Source organism: Oncorhynchus keta, chromosome 34 (genome assembly GCF_023373465.1).
Source record: "Oncorhynchus keta strain PuntledgeMale-10-30-2019 chromosome 34, Oket_V2, whole genome shotgun sequence".
Taxonomy (NCBI): Eukaryota; Metazoa; Chordata; class Actinopteri; order Salmoniformes; family Salmonidae; genus Oncorhynchus; species Oncorhynchus keta.
In genome coordinates, this window is record NC_068454.1 from 81,292,670 (window position 1) to 81,315,536 (window position 22,867).

At 43.2% G+C, this 22,867-nt stretch overlaps 3 protein-coding genes across 54 annotated transcripts in view; 1 reads left to right on the forward strand and 2 right to left on the reverse strand.

Moving 5' to 3' along the window:
• The window catches only part of LOC118374507 (probable mitochondrial glutathione transporter SLC25A40), a 28,141-nt gene extending 23,911 nt beyond the window's left edge, over positions 1 to 4,230 (forward strand). Inside the window, exons 8-11 of the mRNA XM_052495543.1 lie at positions 1,303 to 1,412; positions 1,646 to 1,727; positions 1,849 to 1,929; positions 2,891 to 4,230. Of these exons, the coding sequence (XP_052351503.1) occupies positions 1,303 to 1,412; positions 1,646 to 1,727; positions 1,849 to 1,929; positions 2,891 to 3,012 (395 nt within the window). The 3' untranslated portion in view covers positions 3,013 to 4,230. The remainder of the gene's footprint in view (positions 1 to 1,302; positions 1,413 to 1,645; positions 1,728 to 1,848; positions 1,930 to 2,890) is intronic.
• LOC127915361 (uncharacterized) lies at positions 4,231 to 7,320 on the reverse strand. 50 transcript variants are annotated; one of them, XM_052495537.1, is made up of 6 exons: positions 7,132 to 7,320; positions 6,328 to 6,350; positions 5,676 to 6,186; positions 5,416 to 5,631; positions 5,200 to 5,271; positions 4,231 to 4,967 (listed from the first exon to the last, which is right to left on the reverse strand). In XM_052495537.1, exons 1-6 carry the CDS (start codon positions 7,222 to 7,224, stop codon positions 4,959 to 4,961), a joined length of 924 nt encoding a protein of 307 aa, XP_052351497.1. In that variant the 5' UTR covers positions 7,225 to 7,320; the 3' UTR covers positions 4,231 to 4,958. The 50 variants fall into 50 exon arrangements, with proteins under 50 accessions (XP_052351497.1, XP_052351501.1, XP_052351477.1 ...); XM_052495526.1 differs by lacking the exon at positions 4,231 to 4,967 and having other exon boundaries at positions 4,984 to 5,631; positions 5,676 to 5,819; positions 5,964 to 5,999; positions 6,072 to 6,186; XM_052495524.1 differs by lacking the exon at positions 4,231 to 4,967 and having other exon boundaries at positions 4,984 to 5,631; positions 5,676 to 5,783; positions 5,820 to 5,855; positions 6,000 to 6,186.
• Positions 7,321 to 9,196: 1,876 nt separating this feature from the next.
• Positions 9,197 to 21,914, reverse strand: LOC118374510 (RUN domain-containing protein 3B). 3 transcript variants are annotated; one of them, XM_052495544.1, is made up of 10 exons: positions 21,599 to 21,914; positions 15,376 to 15,491; positions 15,120 to 15,253; positions 14,637 to 14,722; positions 14,442 to 14,531; positions 14,274 to 14,354; positions 13,965 to 14,145; positions 13,472 to 13,629; positions 10,929 to 11,032; positions 9,197 to 10,833 (listed from the first exon to the last, which is right to left on the reverse strand). In XM_052495544.1, the coding sequence occupies exons 1-10, from the start codon at positions 21,691 to 21,693 to the stop codon at positions 10,775 to 10,777; spliced, it is 1,104 nt and encodes a 367-aa protein (XP_052351504.1). In that variant the 5' UTR covers positions 21,694 to 21,914; the 3' UTR covers positions 9,197 to 10,774. The 3 variants fall into 3 exon arrangements, with proteins under 3 accessions (XP_052351504.1, XP_035616839.2, XP_035616840.2); XM_035760946.2 differs by having other exon boundaries at positions 9,197 to 10,838; positions 21,599 to 21,907; XM_035760947.2 differs by lacking the exon at positions 10,929 to 11,032 and having other exon boundaries at positions 9,197 to 10,838; positions 21,599 to 21,912.
• Positions 21,915 to 22,867: the final 953 nt, after the last annotated feature.

Here is a 22,867-nt window from a genome sequence, read left to right on the forward strand (position 1 = left end):
TATCTCTCTCAGGTAGAAATAACACCATGTCTATTACTATATCTCTCTCAGGTAGACACAACACCATGTCTATCACTATATCTCTCTCAGGTAGACACAACACCATGTTAATCACTATATCTCTCTCAGGTAGACACAACACCATGTTAATCACTATATCTCTCTCAGGTAGAAATAACACCATGTCTATTACTATATCTCTCTCAGGTAGACACAACACCATGTCTATTACTATATCTCTCTCAGGTAGAAACAACACCATGTCTATTACTATATCTCTCTCAGGTAGACACAACACCATATCTATCACTATATCTCTCTCAGGTAGAAATAACACAATTTCTATCACTATATCTCTCAGGTAGACACAACACAATGTCTAGCTCCATCTCTCTCAGGTAGAAACAACAATGTCTATTACTATATCTCTCTCAGGTAGACACAACACCATGTATATTACTATATCTCTCTCAGGTAGAAATAACACCATGTCTATCACTATATCTCAGGTAGACACAACACCATGTCTATTACTATATCCCATACGTAGAATGTATGCACACATGACTGTAAGTCGCTTTGGATAAAAGCGTCTGCTAAATGGCATATATTATTATTATTATCTCTCTCAGGTAGACACAACACCATGTATATTACTATATCTCTCTCAGGTAGAAATAACACCATGTCTATCACTATATCTCTCTCTCAGGTAGACACAACACCATGTCTATCACTATATCTCTCTCAGGTAGACACAACACCATGTCTATTACTATATCTCTCTCAGTTAGACACAACACCATATCTATCAGGTAGACACAACACAATGTCTAGCTCCATCTCTCTCAGGTAGAAACAACAATGTCTATTACTATATCTCTCAGGTAGAAACAACACCATGTCTATTACTATATCTCTCTCAGGTAGAAATAACACCATGTCTATTACTATATCTCTCTCAGGTAGACGCAACACCATGTCTATTACTACAGTCATGTGTGCATACATTCTACGTATGGGTGGTCCCGGGAATCAAACCCACTACCCTGGCGTTACAAGCGCCATGCTCTACCAACTGAGCTACAGAAGGACCACATGTGTATCACTATATCTCTCTCAGGTAGACACAACACCATGTCTATCACTATATCTCTCTCAGGTAGAAACAACACAATGTCTATCTCAGGTATACAACATTCTCTATTTCTCCCTCTCGCTCTCTCTTCTCTCTAGCCCACTGTTCTCTCTCCTTCTTAGTGTTTGATAACAGGAGTTCCATATTGTCTGTTTCCTCCTCAGCCATGTACTGGTATAACTATGAGAAGGGGAAGGCGTGGCTGTGTAAGCACAACAACATCAGAGAGCCAACGTTTGCCATCACCTTCATTTCCGGAGCTGTGTCTGGATCAGTGAGTCTTCTAGCTGTCCTCTCAGCTCAACTCAAACTGTTCTGTCTAGTAGAGCACCTAGATATATTGAACATTGAATATCTGATATAGTTTGTTGTACCTTTCTAATGTTATTCTAGCTCTGTAAGTAACTCTTCTTCTGTGCTGACATGGTGTTATTCCATCTAATACTGCTAGAGGGCAGCATTGTCAAATAAGTGTGATTTCTAACCCTTGTTTATGTCTTCCTTCAGATTGCTTCCATAGTAACTCTTCCCTTCGACGTTGTGAAGACCAGGAGGCAGGTGGAGATAGGGGAACTCCAGGCTATGAATTGTGGGTATAGAACTCCAGGCTGATCACCTGATTCATGGAATCATCCTTATGATCTTTAGTGATGTGTTGATGTGTAGTGATCCTGTACTACTAACCCAGCTATGTTGTCATGTCTCTGCAGTGTCGTCCAAGGCCTCCTCCTCTACTCTCAGTGTGATGACCAAGATTGTGGCTGAGAACGGCGTGGGTGGACTGTTTGTAGGTAGGTCAAGCTACAGGGATAGTTCACCCAAAACACACAGTTACCTCAGGTTAGTCTCCTAACTGGTGACCTACTTTCTCTCTTCCACCCATCTCTCTCTCTGTCACTCCCTCTCCTCCACCCCTCTCTCTACCCCTTTCACTCCCTCTCCTCCACCCCTCTCTCTCTCCGTCACTCCCTCTCCTCCACCCCTCTCTCTCTCTGTCACTCCCTCTCCTCCACCCCTCTCTCTCTCCGCCATTCCCTCTCTTCCACCCCTCTCTCTCTCTCTGTCACTCCCTCTCCTCCACCCCTCTCTCTACCCCTTTCACTCCCTCTCCTCCACCCCTTTCACTCCCTCTCCTCCACCCCTCTCTCTCTCCGTCACTCCCTCTCCTCCACCCCTCTCTCTCTGTCACTCCCTCTCCTCCACCCCTCTCTCTCTCCGCCACTCCCTCTCTTCCACCCCTCTCTCTCTCTGTCACTCCCTCACCTCCACCCCTCTCTCTACCCCTTTCAATCCCTCTCCTCCACCCCTTTCACTCCCTCTCCTCCACCCCTCTCTCTCTCTGTCACTCCCTCTCCTCCACCCCTCTCTCTCTGTCACTCCCTCTCCTCCACCCCTCTCTCTCTCTGTCACTCCCTCTCCTCCACCCCTCTCTCTACCCCTTTCACTCCCTCTCCTCCACCCCTTTCACTCCCTCTCCTCCACCCCTTTCACTCCCTCTCCTCCACCCCCCTCTCTTCACTCCCTCTCCTCCACCCCTCCCTCTCCTCCACCCCTTTCACTCCCTCTCCTCCACCCCTCTCTCTCCACTCCCTCTCCTCCACCCCTTTCACTCCCCTCTCCTCCACCCCTTTCACTCCCTCTCCTCCACCCCCTCTCTCTCTCCCTCCCTCCACTCCCTCTCCTCCACCCCTCTCTCTCCGTCACTCCCTCTCCTCCACCCCTTTCACTCTCTCTCCTACTTTTCTCTTCTAGGTTTCCTTCCCAGGGTGATCAAGGTGGCCCCAGCCTGTGCCATTATGATCAGCTGTTATGAGTTTGGGAAAGCCTTCTTCCGCAAGCACAACCAGGAGAGGCTGCTGACCAGCACCACCTGACCTGACTAGGGCCTCTCACACACACAAACCACCACCATAGACAATACCAAGAACACAATCAGCCATCGGCTACCTCTACCTTTCCCTGGGTTCTTAGAGATGTTCAGGTGTAACTTTGCATGCCTGTGTCCTCCCAGCTGCTTAGACACTCCAACACCCTGTTATAAAGTGTTCAAGTGTGATCTGTCATGTGACTAGCTGGAAGTAGCTAATGTTGGCGTTTAGGACCCAAGAACGTCAGGACTTGATTCTGTTCCAAAGCAGGAAATATTGGCAGACATGAAAACAATATTGAAGACAAATATTTGTAGGTAATCAATATTATTCATATTTTCTTCTATTTCTCAATCAAGATATACTGCACTTACTCACCATACTAATTGTGACAAGAGAAAATAGTCAAAGTGCACAGATTGTATTTGAAATATCATTTTCACAACTACTTAAAAATGATTTGCATAATCTTTTTCCTGTGCACTCATGATGAAATATCATGTTATGAAGTGCATTTAATTACACAGGCCTGTAGGTGGTATCAGAGACTTGTCTGTAACCAGAAACTGAGTGGGTCATATTGGACAAGTGTTTTATCCCATTACGTTAGTTATTGAGGTATGGGGGTTGTGTGCACTGTGCTATCCGGGGTCTGACAGTAATAATAATCATTTGATGGATGCTTATATTTGTCCTGTTTCACACATGTACACGTGTGTATCATACCCATGTCTGAAATGGGGAAATGTGTTTTTTGAATACCCCGACACCCTCAGAGTGGAGTCAGGGACAGTAGAGATGAGGGTCAAAGCTGTGGATGAGGTGGGATAACTTCTGGTTAGTAGTCTCTGTCCCGCAGAACCCCCTCTCATTCCCTGCCGCTTTCTCTCTCAATTCATGACCCGAACTCTATCACCTCATTCTCAACCCTATTGGAAGAGAAGGCCCAAGGTCCTTCAGGATACATGTTCTGTTCAGTGCCAGACTGACAGTTTAAACCTGAAATTCAACTCTTAACTTACACCTCTTCCAGAATCCCATATTCAATCCCCAGTCAGCCAGACATGGACTGTGAACTGTGACAACCTGTACATGTTCTCAAAACATGTAGCAATGATATATATTTCTATTGTTTAATATATTCTACAATGATCACCTGTAGTGACACGTTTTCCAACTTTGTACAGAAATACATAGAATAAAAGTCACATTTTGACATTTGAATTGTTGAATCAATTGTTTTTATTAGGTCAGGAAAAATGTGTGATTTGGTTCATTCCAGTAGTTTGTCATATGATAATACAATTCATAATTGAATCCTGTTGAACAAATCTAAATCACAGAGGTAGTGGTGGCTTCCGTGGCGTCAGCGTACCACAACAACTGATCAAGTTAAAAGGAAGAAGGGCTAGCATGGGGAGGTATAATGTGCTGTTCCACTGTTACAGAGGCTTTCCCTGGTAAGATCCTAGCAGCGTAGAGATTACTGACAATGTTGATGTATGGAAACAATCTCTCTGTAAAAGTGTGTGTGAACGTGTGTATGTGTGTGTTATTATCAAGGTCGTAAAAGGACAGTGTATCTCTGTTCCAGTCCAGCTGCACTCTGATCCAATGGGGTTTATTTTCCAGTGTCAGGACAGTCTGTGGCCCTTTTGGACACCGTGCCCAGTATTTATCATTATAATAGCCTACACGCCAGAGTCCAGTCTGTACCACTCCCTTCCTCTGGACAGACTTATAGACTACACCTACAAACCATACTGCATTGTCCCTGACGTCTGTATCCCAACTGTGTGTCCCAGAGTCAAAGCCCTCAGAGCCCAGGACCATTCGATAGTTATCAAACCTCTCTGGGTTGTCAGGAAGCAGCTGTATCCCATCACTGAATCTCATACTGGTCAGATCGTCAGACAGGATGAGACATGGATGGGCAGTGTTGGGGTCCAGAATCACAGGCGCTGAACAGAGAAAAACAGAGATCCACTGTTTGTTTTAATTTACTGGGACATTATTGCCAGATGATCAGTGATGTTTTTTTAATCTGAAATTGTCTGAATGCAATTTAAAAATATTTGTGAAGATATGAACATTGGTAAGAATAAAATCAGACTCGCTGTATTGAACAGACTTCAGCATCTTCTCCAAAACTCTGACCTGCAGGTTGCCCAGCTGCTTCTCCAAAACTCTGACCTGCAGGTTGCCCAGCTGCTTCTCCAAAACTCTGACCTGCAGGTTGCCCAGGTGCTTCTCCAAAACTCTGACCTGCAGGTTGCCCAGCTGCTTCTCCAAAACTCTGACCTGCAGGTTGCCCAGCTGCTTCTCCAAAACTCTGACCTGCAGGTTGCCCAGCTGCTTCTCCAAAACTCTGACCTGCAGGTTGCCCAGCTGCTTCTCCAAAACTCTGACCTGCAGGTTGCCCAGGTGCTTCTCCAAAACTCTGACCTGCAGGTTGCCCAGCTGCTTCTCCAAAACTCTGACCTGCAGGTTGCCCAGCTGCTTCTCCAAAACTCTGACCTGCAGGTTGCCCAGCTGCTTCTCCAAAACTCTGACCTGCAGGTTGCCCAGCTGCTTCTCCAAAACTCTGACCTGCAGGTTGCCCAGGTGCTTCTCCAAAACTCTGACCTGCAGGTTGCCCAGCTGCTTCTCCAAAACTCTGACCTGCTGACCTGCAGGTTGCCCAGCTGCTTCTCCAAAACTCTGACCTGCAGGTTGCCCAGGTGCTTCTCCAAAACTCTGACCTGCAGGTTGCCCAGCTGCTTCTCCAAAACTCTGACCTGCAGGTTGCCCAGGTGCTTCTCCAAAACTCTGACCTGCAGGTTGCCCAGCTGCTTCTCCAAAACTCTGACCTGCAGGTTGCCCAGCTGCTTCTCCAAAACTCTGACCTGCAGGTTGCCCAGGTGCTTCTCCAAAACTCTGACCTGCAGGTTGCCCAGCTGCTTCTCCAAAACTCTGACCTGCAGGTTGCCCAGGTGCTTCTCCAAAACTCTGACCTGCAGGTTGCCCAGGTGCTTCTCCAAAACTCTGACCTGCAGGTTGCCCAGCTGCTTCTCCAAAACTCTGACCTGCAGGTTGCCCAGCTGCTTCTCCAAAACTCTGACCTGCAGGTTGCCCAGCTGCTTTGCCACATTGATGAGCGCTCCAGAAACAAGCTCTGGATCTGGGCTTGTGCACTGGGCTCTAGAAGAATATCCAAGAGTTAGTGATACGGTGGGGTTGGGTTCAGAACCACAGGGAAGAGAGAGAAGAGGCCGATCACTTAGGGTCCAGATTCTTCACCCTTCACCTGAAGTGTTGCGGACAAATAGGCCGTAGCCTTACCTTTTTAACGTGTCCTTGTAGTTCTGCAGGTGAACAAAAGAGCAAATCAATCAATAATACATGTAATCACTGAAATCAATCATCAGTTAATCAATAAATCTATCCCAAATAACCTCTAGACAGCAGAGATATTATAATCTATAACATTATAAATAGTTAGAATATATTACATTAGTATCATATATATATAATATATATAACATTATAAATAGTTAGAATATATTACATTAGTATCATATATATATAATATATAACATTATAAATAGTTAGAATATATTACATTAGTATCATATATATATAATCTATAACATTATAAATAGTTAGAATATATTACATTAGTATCAATATATATATAATATATATAACATTATAAATAGTTAGAATATATTACATTAGTATCATATATATATAATATATAACATTATAAATAGTTAGAATATATTACATTAGTATCATATATATATAATATATAACATTATAAATAGTTAGAATATATTACATTAGTATCATATATATATAATCTCATATATATATAATCTAGTTAGGACCTAACACGTCTAACACGCCTAACACGTCAGCGGAGTCAATCACCACCTTCCGGAGACACCTGAAACCCCACCTCTTTAAGGAATACCTAGGATAGGATAAGTAATCCTTCTCCCCCTTAAAAGATTTAGATGCACTATTGTAAAGTGGCTGTTCCACTGGATGTCATAAGGTGAATGCACCAATTTGTAAGTCGCTCTGGATAAGAGCGTCTAATAAATGACTTAAATGTAATGTAAATGTAATATTGGTCCTTACCTGCAGGAATGAGATGTCATCAGATACCAGGTCCTTCTTTATGGCTCTCGTGTCTAAAATGGCTGCTATCTCTCTGTTCATATCGTCAATCATCTTCTTCTTCCTCCCTCAGGACAGCCATCCTGGCTGCCTCTTCATATCGTGGAAACTGGTGAAGTTTCTCAAAGTCCTCCTGAATCTGATTTTCTGTCTTCTGGGCCTGGCTCTAGAGACAGTTTGTCATCAGGCATTACACTATATTTCATATAAATCTGAAAGGTTTTTCAAAACATTATACTGTTTAGGAGGCTGTATGGAACATTCGTTACTTATTGTTTACTTAAAATGTTGGCTTGGGGGGCCTCCCGGGTGGCGCAGTGGCTAAGGGCGCTGTACTGCAGCACCAGCTGTGCACCAGCGACCCCTGTGGCGGGCCAGGCGCAGTGCGCGCTAACCAATGTTGCCAGATGCACGGTGTTTCCGCAGACACATTGGATGAGCGCTGTGTCAAGAAGCAGTGCAGTTTGGTTGGGTTGTATCGGAGGACGCATGACTTTCAACCTTCGTCTCTCCCGAGCTACTAAACAATTGGATACCACGAAATTGGGGAGAAAAAGGGGTAAAATAATAAAAATATGTTGGCTTGAGTGTTGCCTCTATGGTTCATATACACATATAACAATCAACTTCCACACAATCCTTATTTTAAGGCTTTTGCTCAGTCGTGGGAAGCTGTTTTTTGTCCAATTACATAATTTCTGGGTAATATGTATGTCCATTTAGGGGACCCCTTTTGGCTCAGTCCAAATGCAACAAAAAAAATAATTCTGATACAATATGAATATTGCATTGTAACATTACTTAAACAAAGCTTTGAAGAAACAGCAGAGCTTAACTTCTTTGGGATTTGTTCATTTACCCTGCGATTTTAATGATTGCATGCAAAATTGGATGGATTTATGAGAACATCACATTCTGATCAATCTAAACAGAACAAGGCCTTAGAAAAATGTTGCTTTTCAAAAGAGAACAACAAGGCTGTACAAGTACGACAGGGGAGCTGAATGTGATAAGGACCTCTTCTGCACTAGACATTTGCTAGGAGAGAATGATCCTGTTATAGTGAATGTACTGTGTATGTTAGTTGATATTTTGTATCGTACTTTGCAATCCAGAGCAGCCTCATCTACTGGGATACATTCATGTGTGTTATGTTTACTTGAACCCTCACACACCGAACAGATAGGCTCTTCATACTCCAGACAGAACAGTGCGAGTAGCTTGCTGTGTAGACATGTTTTTTTAACTGAAACTCTCCCCCGGCATAAACAGGTTCTTCTGAGCAAGATCCATCGAATGCTTATAGCATATACCATGATTCTGTTTCCAGTACGACTCCAGACAGGCTATACAGCAGCTATGGCCATAGGACAGGAGAACAGGTTCCTTGAGGGTTTCAGAGCACACAGGACAGGAGAGATCCTTCTCTGGGACAGATGCCTGGGAGGCCATTTTCTCACTCCCTAATGGCATTTGGAGGTTACTTTCAATGTGAAAACTCACCCTGGTTTAGTCAGCAGCTTTCTTAGTTGGAGTTAGTCTGAGTCCTGTGTCTATCTTACAGAACAGATACATAGATCTGGGATGTCTGTGTGTGAAGCCAGTAAAATGGGCATTGCTATGTAAACTGATGTGAGACAGTACAGCTCCTTAAGGAGAGAGTGGGGGGGGGACTAAGCCATTTTCTAAAAATAAAATATTAGTCTGATGCAAACAGCTGAGAACTAGTCTTGTTTAGTGAGCAGGGACTTAAATATCTGTGTTACTGGAGCTTCCTCCTACTCCTCAGTAGCTGCTGGAGTAAGTTATGATTTACTGTGCTAAATTTGAGCCCTGTGGTGACAGAACAGGTCATTAAACACTAGTTTAATGTTACTGTCAGGGACTTTATTTTGGACCGGGGCCTGCTGGGTTAACCGTTACATCCCGCTCTAACACTAGGGGCATGGTAGGGGTAAAACATGGAGATCTATGTGTATACATGGAGAATGAACATACTGTATTAAACATACACATTGGTACAGAATACAATAATAAATATATTGTTTATTACAGTAGTTTATTCAAATTAGGAGAAAATAAATAAAAAGTAATAAATCAATGAGCAATATCGCAATACAATTAACTGTGTCTGTGCGTGAGTGAGAGAACACACCCTGAACGCTTTCCCCACATGCCTCTGATCAAAATACATCTCAAAGCAGTCAGAGACATAACATAAAACCCCAATACAGAATATTATGTTCAACCTAAACAAACTAACCCTGTTGGACAGGAAACATTTCCTGAGAACATAAAAACCCTTTGACGCAAACATAATACTGTGTGGTTAAATCCAAAACGCGTTGTGGATGAGCTAGTCAATTTAAAAATAAAAATGTGAAGGCACAGTGAAGCCGAAACGTTTATATATGGAGTGTGAGACTTTATTTTGATAGTTTATGAGATATATTCAATGCCATCAATAATATGATTATGGCTACAAGTTAGGTACCAGAGGATTGACCGTAGAAACAAAAGCAACACTGTTCTCCTCTAGATATTTCAAGGCCCTTCCAACATGGAAGCATGATTACATTAAAGACTTATAAATAATGAGGATAGTCCAGTCCTCTGGCAGGAATACAATACCTAAATATGTCCGTTTTTTGAGGTGTATTTTTTGGCCACTGAGACAGACCCACAATCGGCCATCTAGAGTAGAGCTCACTTAAGTTGCCAGGGTAACAGGACAACACCTGCAAGTTGAAGAGGCATGGACAGAACCACTACTCTATAGGCTTTAACACTTGAGAAACAAACCATAACCTTCACTCCTTTCCCCTCCCTAAATAAATCCTAAAGAAAGCAATTCCTCAAGTTGTCAATCTCTGGGATGCTGAGCATGTTTACATCATGAGTCCTTTAAGTGACACAAAAGGTCTGCATCCCAATAGTGTCAAGTGGCGTTCTCCTTGGTCTGCAGTGATCTGAACACATAATATTGGTGACAACAGTATACCTACATTATACCTACAGTATACCTACCCAGAACTGGCTTTCAACTATGTAGTTGTTTTCCCATCAGTGCAGATATACAACAAACTAATAAATAAACATGAGGTCGGTCCTGATCAATACAGTCCTGGTTTTTCCAACGGCTCTGCGCTTACATTGAAGGACTGACTACTGAAGAGCTGGTTCCAGGGTCAGTCCGGGTTGTAAATTCCAAATGATTGACTGCGGCTCCCATGTTTTGAGCTATGAGTTCCTTCAATATTTCTTTAAAACTCGGAGTTCCTGGATCCAGATTCCATGTGATTTAGTCATAGAAATCCCAATAAATACATCTCTATGCACAGTTGTATGATTCTACGACCTGTGTTGCATCCCTGGTAAATCCATCAATTGAGCCTGGGGACGAAGTAAGATCTCTGGGTTTAGGAGGGGGTGGAATGTTATTCAGAAAGGCTGAGTTCCAATTCCAGGATCCAAATCTGGCTCTTTCTCCAAACCATGTGCTGGATCTCTTGGTCTCTGGTTCTAGGACGGGGTGAGGTCAGGACTGGTCATCTCTGTGGTGGGGCTGGCTAGACACTCACTGGACTTCAGGCTGGCCAGGGACTTATTGCTGGCTACTGACTGCAGAGACCCACACAGACCTATCAGAGAGGGGGTGTCCTCCTTCCCTAGGCAGCAGAAGAGGGGGTTAACACATGTAGAACATGACTATTATTTATTGGTAGTGGGGGAGAGCACAGAAATGCACACACACACACCATGGTGGTGCCAGTGTGAGCTGGCTGGTCTAGTGTCCAGGTTGAGTGTGTGTGAGGGCTCCAGAGAGGTCTGGGACAGCTGCTCTAGACTCTTGAAATTCTTCCTGTAGAACACAGAGACATTAGAGTGGACTCTCTGGATGCATCTAAGTAGTGTGATGGCTACATTGGAATAACCATTTGGAATGTTAAAATGCATATTTTTTCACAACTTCTCACAGGTACAATAAATATATATACACAGTGTCACCACATTTGGGTGGACCGTATAAAACCATACTATGGCATATAAGTGAGGAAGTTGTGGAATAGGAATTTATCCCCGTTTACATACTCCTCCCACTGCCCCACCCTATTCATGTACAGCATGGTATCCAAGGCAACAGCATTGGCCACTGATTGGTCACATGTGCAGTCAGTTCTTGTCTGGACCTCAAGTCATGGTTCTTCAGCACCATCCTTGAGCAGGATGAAATATACACGCACACAAACCTATACTGTCAAGACACTAGCTACTCCTATTGTGTTCCTGAAACATTCTGTCCCAAAATATGCTACGTACTCCAGTCTCTCTGTAATCTCTCCTCACCACCTCCCTATGTTGTGTCTGTAAATCCATACCCCTGACTGATTATTGGTTTGAGAGATGACTGCAGTTTCAACACCAGCATTTGGAAAGCTAAGGAAATCCTCACAACCCAAATTAAAATATTGATCAGAAGGTGGAAAGGAAGAGATGAAATTGATCACACCATTAATGATGATTCACCCAGGCCAAGGTTATTACAGTAAACAAACTAATTATGAAAAAACTATAAACTGAAATAAAATGAACAAATCTGTTTTGAAAAACTAAAACTATGCTCAAACTATTATCTTTGACTCCAAAATGAACTCAAATAAAATAGAATGGGGTTTTCAAGCTTCTGAATCTGGCATGCCACATTAATATTTAAAAAGGTAGATTCAGCAAGATGACGGCGCCATGAGCAGCACCACAGATATTGGGGGCGTTTGAGTGGTAAGGCCGAAAGCAACCGACTGCAGGCAAAAGTCAAGGAGTGAAGTCAGGGGAAATGCATCTGCGACAGCCGAAAGTTGTGGTTTTCCAACAGCAAGGCTTAGATCAACATGGCAGTGTTGCCATCGTTTATAAAATGTTTTCTTTATAATGTCTAAATAAACATCTATTCCCCAAATCACACTCAAACTGAAATCCTTGTACAATGTACACTATCAATTAGTGAGAGAGGCTCATAGAGCACATCTATTTATATGGTTCCTGTTTCAGTCATGTCTGGTCACTTTCGCGTGGGTCAAACAAAACAACCCTGATGATTGGTTGGCAATAGAGCTTCCCACAATACAGGCGATGGCTACAGAATTAAGTTGGTGAAGAGCAGAAATTTGCAGTCAATGACCTTTGATCACATTTCAGACCATTTTTCTCCCACAATGCAACAAACTTTGAAAGGCTTGACAAAAGTGATCCGCTCTAACACAGCCATTGAGATTTGCACGATGCAACATGGTAGCTACGGGACCAACAGAGAAGTTAAGCCTCATGCTCCAATGCTCAGTTGTGGAAATGTACACACTACTACTGTGTACACGGTGCATCTACATCATCTTACGAGTCTACTTTTAAACCTAACTTAAAAACCTCATAAGGATCAGATCCCCCCCATACCCAAATCTGCCTGTAGCAAAGATATGCATATTCTTGAAACCATTTGAAAGGATACACTGAAGTTTGTGGAAATGTGAAAATGTAGGAGAATAACACATCTGGTAAAAGATAATACAAATACAAAGAAAAAATAAAAGGGATTTTTTTTAACCATCTCTGAAAGGCAAGAGAAAGACTATAATGTATGATTCCAGCCCAGGCGCAATTTAGATTTTGGCCACTAGATGGCAGCAGTGCGCATGCAAAGTTTTAGACAGTTCCAATGAACCATAGCATATCTGTTCAAGACTGCCCAAATGTGCCTATTTAGTTTATTAACACATTTACAAGTTCATAATTGGGCTCTCTCCTCAAACAATAAAATGGTATTAACATGGCATTATACACACCGATCACGTAGAGGTTAACCCATGACCTGACCCATCACCTTATGTATTACTGGCCCATAGTGGCATTCTGTCCCTAACACTAAAACAAAATATATATATATATATATATATATTTTTTTTTTCTTCATAAAATAAACTAAATTAAAAGGACAAGTGGATCAGAAAACTAACTGAACTTCAGATAACCTTGTCACACACACACACTTTCCTATACCTGTAAGTATAGGTCCTCAGAAAAGTGAGGACATTTTGCAGGTCCTCACTTGTGAAAATAACTATTTTAGTCTTAAGGTTAGAATTAGTGGTTAGGTTTAGGAGTTAAGGTTGTTGGTCCCCAAGAAGTCCTCACAAGTTTAGTAAGACATAGCTGTGTGCACTACTCCTGCATTCCCTGGCCCTCTCGCTGTGGTTAAAATGTCACACTCACAGCTGGTCATTCCACCCACTCACAGATACAAACTCACAGTTGGTCCTGGAGCTCCAGTACGATGTATTCTAGTTGTTCCTTCTCCAGTGTGTGTGAGAGGTGTGTGTCTGTTAGTCTCTGCTGAAGAGCTTTGTTCTGAGGAATCACTTGAGACAGCTGGGCCTCTCTCAGACGAACCATCTCTTCCAGATAACACTGGCGCGCGCACACACACACGTGAGTTGTTGCATTATTACATTTTTTGCCGTAGCAAAACAGATAAACAAGGGAAGATTTTTGTTTTGGTAAAGGAGGCAAAATCGATTTGTACTCTGGTGAGGATGGAATGAATGATATCAAGCTGTGTGCATTTCCATTTCCTCAAGAGAGCACATTTCCACAGAGCACTGACAGTTAGCCTGACATTTTGATTTCTAACTTTCCAATTATTCCACAGACACCTCAGTCTCAGTGTCTCATGCACAAATACACCTGCATTATATAGTGCAATACAGTGTTCTGCAGCACACACACACACACTGAGACGTTACCTTCTGTTCCAGTGCCATGCGGTATTTCTGCTCGAGTCGTTTACACCTGCAGACCCAGCTGCTCTGCTCGGTTAAGATGGCCTCCGCAGTGCTGGCGGCCATCTTTTCAGGGGTGGTGTTCTCGCTGCCGCTGCTCCCCAGGGTCCTCAACTCCTCCTCATCACTGCCGATGCTGTTCTCTCTACACAGGGGGAAAGGGCACACTTCAGAGGGTACTTCAGAGGGGGTAGGAGTTCAACTTATAGGGCACATACAGGGGGAAGGGTGCATAATAGCAGGTAAAGGACTAAAATACTGACTCCCACATACCTCTGAAACGACTTCAGATAAGGCGTATAGTCAATCACCGCTGGGCAGCTTCCATTCAGCCCCTCCCCTTTCAGACAGAAGCTAACCACCAGAGGAAAACACTCATTGAGACCTTTACTGTATAACCTGAGCTCTGACTCAGCAACACTATAAATAATATACGAGTACCTGAAGTCAATGGTGTTGAGACCGATGAGTGTATCTGCTAGCAGCCCCGCCTCCTCACCTAGCATGATGGCCCCATCCTCATACCATCTCCTACACAACATAGAAAACACACTAGATCCATCCTCAGAACACCTAAAACTCAACTCAGTCTGGTGTGTTGTATTGCCATTGTGTGTGTGTCCCAGAGAGAAAGACCTGGTGGTTTTGAAGTCCCTCAGGGCGGCGGAGATGTACTCAGACAGCCTCTTCTCCATCAGCACCAGCCTGATCCACGCCCGACCCTGTGGACACACACAGTTCTTAAGTTTCCATTATACATCAGACCGGCATAGTAGCTCTTTAAAACAGACATCATTATAATACAAATACATGCTGCCCTTCCTACTTAGCCACAGTCAGCTGATTGAGTTTGTGCAACTGCACGCAAGTGTGCATGCATGGGTGAGTGTGTGTGTGTGTGCCGGAGCTGTGGCGTTCTCTTGGACAACACTACAGTATTCATTGTTTAAAGCTTCTGAACAAAGCTGTCTTTTGTTCTGTGTGTAATTTCATCAGAAAAGGCTGAGAGAGTTGTGTGTTTTAGATCCGTGGGAATATTGATGTTATCATTAAGGTCCATGGCTCAAGGCTTTCCAGCGTAACCAACAACCTCTCTCTCGTGCAGTCACACACACACACCTTAGCTCTGGAGGAGCGGACATTCTCCATGCTCTCAATGCTGTGGATGCAGCTAGGAGAGACTTTACTGCAGGCTGCTTTCACATAATCCCAGAAACTACGATGAGTCTCATAACCAAACCACATAGTCTGACCTGGGAAGAGGGAGCAAGAGAGAGAGCTACATTTATAGGTGGCATATTGACTCCAAAACCCAGCAACCCTGCAGTGGTCCAGATGAGAAGGGCTTTAAGCATGTGGTGGTGTGTTACTCTACCTTTGAGTCTGTGACTGAGGATCTGTTCCAGGATGGAGACGAAGTTGGTGAACTCCGGAGAGGAGTCGTCTATTGTGTCTAAACAGGAGCGGTCAAGCAACGTCTTCACTGAAAACCTACACACACACAGTTAACGGAGTCTGCACTGGGTTCCAACCAGATCAGCGCTTTTCTGACATGCTGTTAAATGTGACTCTAGGGAGAGGAGATCATCTGACTGAACAGATTAATTATAGGCTTTAGGAAACAATCTCTACTGCACACTGTATCAGTGGAGCGGTAACAATATACAAAAAACATTTTTTTTTTTTTAATCACTGTCATAAGCATATAGGTAGATTGCACAGAGGTCAGATTGTGGGGCATGACAACAACGATAGGGCTCCTGACCAGAGATACTCTAACTAGTGTCTAGGTTATTAAGCACCAAGGAGATTTAATGGAATGAAGCAAACACAGGAAATGACTTGATTCTGGAATACAGGGATGCATCGCAGTAGTCTTAAATGGCCTCATTTCCATGTTGGTCAGACAGAGATACAACAGTCATCTCTGTGCTGTGGTTCTTGTACTGCAGACACACAGTAGCAGGTTAAGTGGCAGTGGGGTGACTGGGCAGACAAAGCTTCCTCTAAACAGGACAGGCATTAAGGTTTCAGTGTTTTCCGTTACATACAGAGAGAGGGAGACATACCAAATTCCCCCACTAGAATACCCATACTTTAATGAAGACAGCTTCGACATCCCGCAGGGGGAAATCTATCATTTCCAGGGAAAGGGACATGTACTAGTCTGTGGCGACCTAAATGCCAGAACCGGACACCTCAGCACACAGGGGGACAAACACCTACCTGGAGGTGACAGCATTCCCGAGTGGCACAGAGGTCTAAGACACTGCATGTAACTGCAGTACCTGGTTTGAATCCGTGATTGGGAGCCCCATAGGGCAGCACACAACTAGGTCCAGCGTCATCAGAGTTTGGCCATCATTGTAAATAAGAATTTGTTCTTAACTGACTTGCCTAGTTATATATTTTATTTAAGTTCCGCCCCCATATACCCCCCTAGGCACAACAAAAACAGGTCACAATTCCTGCAGCTCTGTTGCACACTGGGTATGGTATGTACATAGTCAATGGTAGGCTTCAAGGGGACTCCTACGGTAGGTACACCTATAGCTTATCCCTAGACTACTTTATTACTGACCTTAACAGAGTCTCACAGATATATATAGTTGAAGTCAGAAGTATACATACACCTAGCAAAATACATTTAAACTCGTTGTCACAATTCCTGACATTTAATCAGAGTAAAAATTCCCTTTATTTTAAGAATGTGAAATGTCAGAATAATAGAGAGAATGATTTATTTCAGCTTGTATTTCTTTCATCACATTCCCAGTTGGGTGAGAAGTTTAAATACACTCGTTTAGTATTTGGTAGCATTGCCTTTAAATTATATAACTTGGGTCAAACGTTTTATGTAGCCTTCCACAAGTTTCCCACAATAAATTAAGACATTTTTAATTTGCAAATAAATTCATTAAAAATCCTACAATGTGATTTTCTGGATTTTTTTTCTCATTTTGTCTGTCATAGTTGAAGTGTACCTATGATGAAAATTACAGGCCTCTCGTCTTTAAGTGGGAGAACTTGCACAATTAGTGGCTGACTAAACACTTTCTCCCCCCCACTGTATATTAAGTTAAAATAAGTGTTCATTCAGTAGTTGTAGTAATTGTCATTATTACAAACAAATATCGGCAATGGCTTTTTTGATCGGTATCGGCGTTGAAAAACCTCATACATACATATACATATTGGGCACTAGAACAGTCTGCAGCACCCAGCCTCACCCTACTAGAATATGAAGTCAAATGTCTACCGTTTTCTGATGATCTGATGCTTCTGGTCACCAACCAAGGAGGGCCTACAGCAGCACCTAGATCTGTTCCCAACCAAGGAGGGCCTACAGCAGCACCTAGATCTGTTCCCAACCAAGGAGGGCCTACAGCAGCACCTAGATCTGTTCCCAACCAAGGAGGGCCTATAGCATCACCTAGATCTGTTCCCAACCAAGGAGGACCTACAGCATCACCTAGATCTGTTCCCAACCAAGGAGGACCTACAGCATCACCTAGATCTGTTCCCAACCAAGGAGGACCTACAGCATCACCTAGATCTGTTCCCAACCAAGGAGGACCTACAGCATCACCTAGATCTGTTCCCAACCAAGGAGGGCCTATAGCATCACCTAGATCTGTTCCCAACCAAGGAGGACCTACAGCATCACCTAGATCTGTTCCCAACCAAGGAGGACCTACAGCATCACCTAGATCTGTTCCCAACCAAGGAGGACCTACAGCATCACCTAGATCTGTTCCCAACCAAGGAGGGCCTATAGCAGCACCTAGATCTGCTGCACAGATTCTGTCAGACCTGGGCCCTGACAGTAAGTCCCAGTAAGACTAAAATAACAGTGTTCCAAAAAAGGTCCAGTCGCCAGGACCACAAATACCAATTCCATCTAGACACCCATTTCCCTAGAGCACACAAAATGATACATACCTTGGCCTAAACATCAGCGCCACAGGTAACTTCCACAAATCTGTGAACGAGCTGAGCGACAAGGCAAGAAGGGCCTTCTATGCCATCAAAAGGAACAAAATTCGACATACCAATTAGGATCTGGCTAAAAATACTTGGAATCGGTTATTGAACCCATTGCCCTTTATGGTTGTGAGGTCTTGGTCTGCTCACCAACCAAGAATTCACAAAATGGGATAAACACCAAATTGAGTCTCTGCAAATATTTCCTCAGTGTACAGCATTTTTAAAAAACATAATGCATGCACAGCAGAACTAGGCCGATACCCACTAATTATCAAAATCCAGAAGAAAAAAAAAAAAAAAAAAAAGAGACCACCTAAAAGGAAGCGATTCCCAAACCTTCCATAACAAAGCCATCACCTACAGAGAGATGAACCTGGAGAAGAGTCCCCTAAGCATGCTGGTCCTGGGGCTCTGTTCACAAACAGACCCCACAGAGCCCCAGGACAGAAACACAATTCGAACCAACGAGAAATCACGAAAAAACAAAAAGATAATTATTTCCAATGTGTCAAGTAATTAACCCAAAAAAACAGACGAAACTAGAATGCTATTTGGCCCTAAACAGAGAGTACAGAGTGGCAGAATACCTGACCACTGTGACCGACCCAACTTAAGCAAAGCTTTGACTATGTAGACTCAGTGAGCATAGCCTTGCTATTGAGAAAGTCCACCGAAGGCAGACCTGGCTCTCAAGAGAAGACATGCTATGCACACACTGCCCACAAAATGAGGTGGAAACTGAGCTGCTCTTCCTAACCTCCTGCCAAATGTATGAGCATAGAGACACATTTCCCTCAGATTACACAGATACACCAAGAATTCAAAAAACCAAATTTTGATTAACTCCCATACCTACATAGTGAAATTCCACAGTGTGCCATCACAGCAGCAAGATGTGTGACCTGTTGCCAAAAGAAAAAGGCAACCAGTGAAGAACAAACACCATTGTAAATACAGCCCATATTTATTTTCCCTTTTGTACATCGTTACGACACTATATATAGACAATGTCATTTGAAATGTCTTTATTCTTTTGGAACTTCTGTGAGTGTAATATTTACTATAAATGTTTTATTGTTTATCATCTACACTTGCTTTGGCAATGTAAACATATATGTTTCCCATGCCAATAAAGCCCCTTGAATTGAGAGGAGTTCGAGAGAGAAAGAGAATAAACACCGCAAGCATCACCAGATGCTTTTAGTGGCCTACTCCTCCACTTCTAAGAAGGCATTTAGGCACACATAGATCTGATGACATGTAGACAGGTGCTCAGAGGTCCCAGGAGAAGTTAAGAGTGCCCATCTACCCTGTGTACCACTGAATCCTCATCAAGTTCAGACCTAAAACGGTTACGGTTGTCCTTATACATCTCCCCCCATCAGTGATTAGAAATGACAGTTCCCAGAGCATGGTAGATGACATTCAAAAATAATTGTCACATGCTTTGTAAACAACAGGTGTAAACTAACAGTGAAATGCTTACTGACGGGCCCTTAATGCAGAGAGAGGGAAAACAAAAAACACGTGGAATAAATCCACAATGAGTAAAGGATAACTTTGAGATATACACGGGGGTAGCAGTGCTGAAACCAAGGCCAGGGGTCCAAGGTAATGGAGTTCCATATGTAGATATAGGTAGGAGTAAAGTGACTAGGCAACAGGATAGATAACAGTAGCAGCAGCATAGTTAGTGCAAAAAGGGTCAATGCAGATAGTTAACCAATAGCTACCCAGACCAACTATTTAGCGGTCTTATGGCTTGGAGTTAGCAGCTGTTCAGGGTTCTGTTGGTACCACTTGCCATGCGTTAGCAGAGAGAACAGTCTATGACTTGGGTGGCTGGAGTCTGACCATTTTTAAGGTCTTCCTCAGACACTGCCTGGTATAGAGGGTCTAGAGGGCAGGGAGCCCCAGGGATGAACTGGGCCTTATGCACTAACCTAGCGCCTTCCGGTTGGACGTCAAGCAGTTGCCACACCAAGTGGTGATGCACGACTGTATTGGTGTCTGTGGACCATGATCATTCCTTAGTGATGAGGACACAGAGGAACTTCACAGCCTTATCTGCATATTAAATCAATGAAACCAATCAACTGTATCTATTCATGTTCTGCAGCAGTGTTTGATTGGATCTGAACTCATTCCACAGGATGTATATTTTCATTATTCAGATCATTGGTTCAGGCAGTCGGTCCTGATGACCCAAAGCAATGGTTAAGACTAGAGCAGTTGCTCACTATAAACTAAAGTATATTGAACCCAAGTGCTCTGCATACATCAACTAAGAGTTTGAGAGCTTGTGACTATAAGGTTCTATCTGCAAAATGATGATTCTGAGAAAATTGGCTTTAAAGTTCCAACCCCTCATTAATTTGAAAGGTGTCTGTAATTTTATTATGTTGCACTTAACATGAATTGGGGTATTTAGACTACTGTATAGGTAGAGAACATTGAACAGAACAAGGCTGTCAATAACTCAATCTGGACAAAATGCAAGTAGAACCTTATAGTCCCAAACGCTCGATTTATAGCTCACTGAGAAAGCCTAGGCATTAGCTTAGTGAGCTAACATGAGTCTTCGGGAATCAGGCAAGGTTACTCACCGCGTGAGCATAGTTCACCAAACCAACTAAATAATATCACAAGAACTGCACATTAAATGTGTTAGAAAAGTGACATTCCTGGAGTAAACTGACACAGAGGTTGTGAAAAGCCACTCCAGAAAGGGAAAACAAAGCCTGCCAAATCTTCGGTTGTGGTTTCCTCACCTGTCACTAACCATGTCTTGGAGATGAGATACACCACCTCGCCATGAAAATAAAACGCAGCCCTGGGGACATGCGAATACAATGCCCACTCCCTGCTTTCTGATAGCAGTGATCTTTAATGGTGGTGCACCAGTAGTCATGTGTGGGAGCAGCAAAAAGGGGCTCATGTGGCTACTGATTGAGTGAGAGTATGTAGCATATCTCATCTATCCAATCTCTCTTCACTAGAACCACAGGGGGGATACGGCTGAGTCTGATGGAGATATACTTGATAGGGCGTGCAACAGCATGATGTTATCCACAGATAACGACATCTAACAACGCACACATACTTTCGTATAATACACACTTGTACATGTGTGAAATAGGACAAATATAAACACCCACCAAACTATTTATGTATACTGTTCAAAGAGCATGATACTTCAGATTAATAAATTAAGAGAATCACAGTTCCGTGCCAATTCATAGCTGTGTGCTGAATTACCTTCGTTCATGTGAAATCTATAGACAATACCGGTATTGAGTTGGGCACCTAATTAATGAAGGTAACTGTGATTCCATGAATGATTAAGCCTCATAGGTGGCGGCGACTGGTGTGTGTGTGTGACCATTGGAGAACCCTCGGAACTAGTGCGGCGTTATAGGCTACAGTTCATGTCGATATAACACCATCAATACTGTAATGTAAACGGTTATGTGCGCTATTTAGAAATATAACCTATGCCACCAATCACCCTACGGTCTTCAACAGCATCCACACACAATCACCAGAGAATGCGGTAATTTATCATCTCACCAATTAGTAAATTAACACAATCAAGCCGAGCATTATTTTACCTGCAGACAGTCAGTAGATTCCTCCTCTCCACAGCTCCGCTTCTGGCAGCGTCCTGTTTGCGAGCTACATGCAGCCCCAGGCTACGTGACGCCATCCTCGCCACAGTTAGTCGTATCTCCGCGGCGTAGGTGCCCAGTATTTGCTGTCCCTGTTTCTTTTAAATCAGCAGGTTGGGTTCAACAGTGCGCGTCACTCCAGCACGCTCGCTCGTTTGTTGAAAGTCAACGTATAGGGCAAGAGGGAGGTGGATGAACAGAACTCACCCAGTAATTTGGAGAGAAACAGTCACGGGGTTGTGCTAAAACGCCCAAACCAAGTGCTGGGAAGTCTGAGCGGTTTAAATTCCTGTTTAGAGCGAATTAGGCTACTGAAGGTAACCTCGATGGTCTTGGGACACGAAGAGACGTTCTATGTGTGCATCCCAATAGTATAAAAAAGTACTTTATTCTCTCCTACATCTGCACCCATCTAAAATGTTTAATGAAAATGTTTCACACTAAACATACCCTGGTCCCAGATTGGTTTGTGCTCATGTCAACTCAAACGCTGTCATTGATAAGCCAACACATGGCATGCCAATTCAATAAGGAGTTATGGCATTTAGAGTTCACAAGAGAGTAGAAATAGACTGGCACCCAGGCTAGCTAAAACAAGAGAGTTCGTTTAGGTTTTGGCTACTTCCTGTGCAGGCCCAGTTGCCTATTATTTCATAGAGAATGAGAGGGCCATTTTCGCCATTGAGGGCCATTTTAATGTTGTCAACTTGGTGGGAATTCCAACTTCAAGACTGTGGACAGTGGCTGGCTGAAGCTGGAGCAAAGTCAATGGCCACTGGGAGAATCACATGAAGAATAATCATAGAGATAGATTCAGGACTCATCTTTGTATCAGTGCCATTATAGTGTCTGTGGCAGCATGGGCAGCGCCATTGAGGATATCTCCATATTGAAGTAGTACATTTTATTTTTCATGACTGGCTGATCCTTCCTGATGACCAGGTTGGACATGACTCCAACAGGATCACCACGAGGTATCAGCCGCTGTCCAGTCTTGTGATTCTCAAATGTCAGATCGTGGGTGGTTCCGATGGCCGCTATCCATGGTGCTGAATCTGGATCTCTGCTACTAGCGCTATTTGCTGGTTTGTTAACCTTTATTATTATTTGTGAGACAAACGCCCAACCTTTACTGAACAAAAATATAAACGCAAAATGCAAAAAAAATTCAGATTTGACTGACTTACAGTTCATATAAGGTAATCAGTCAAT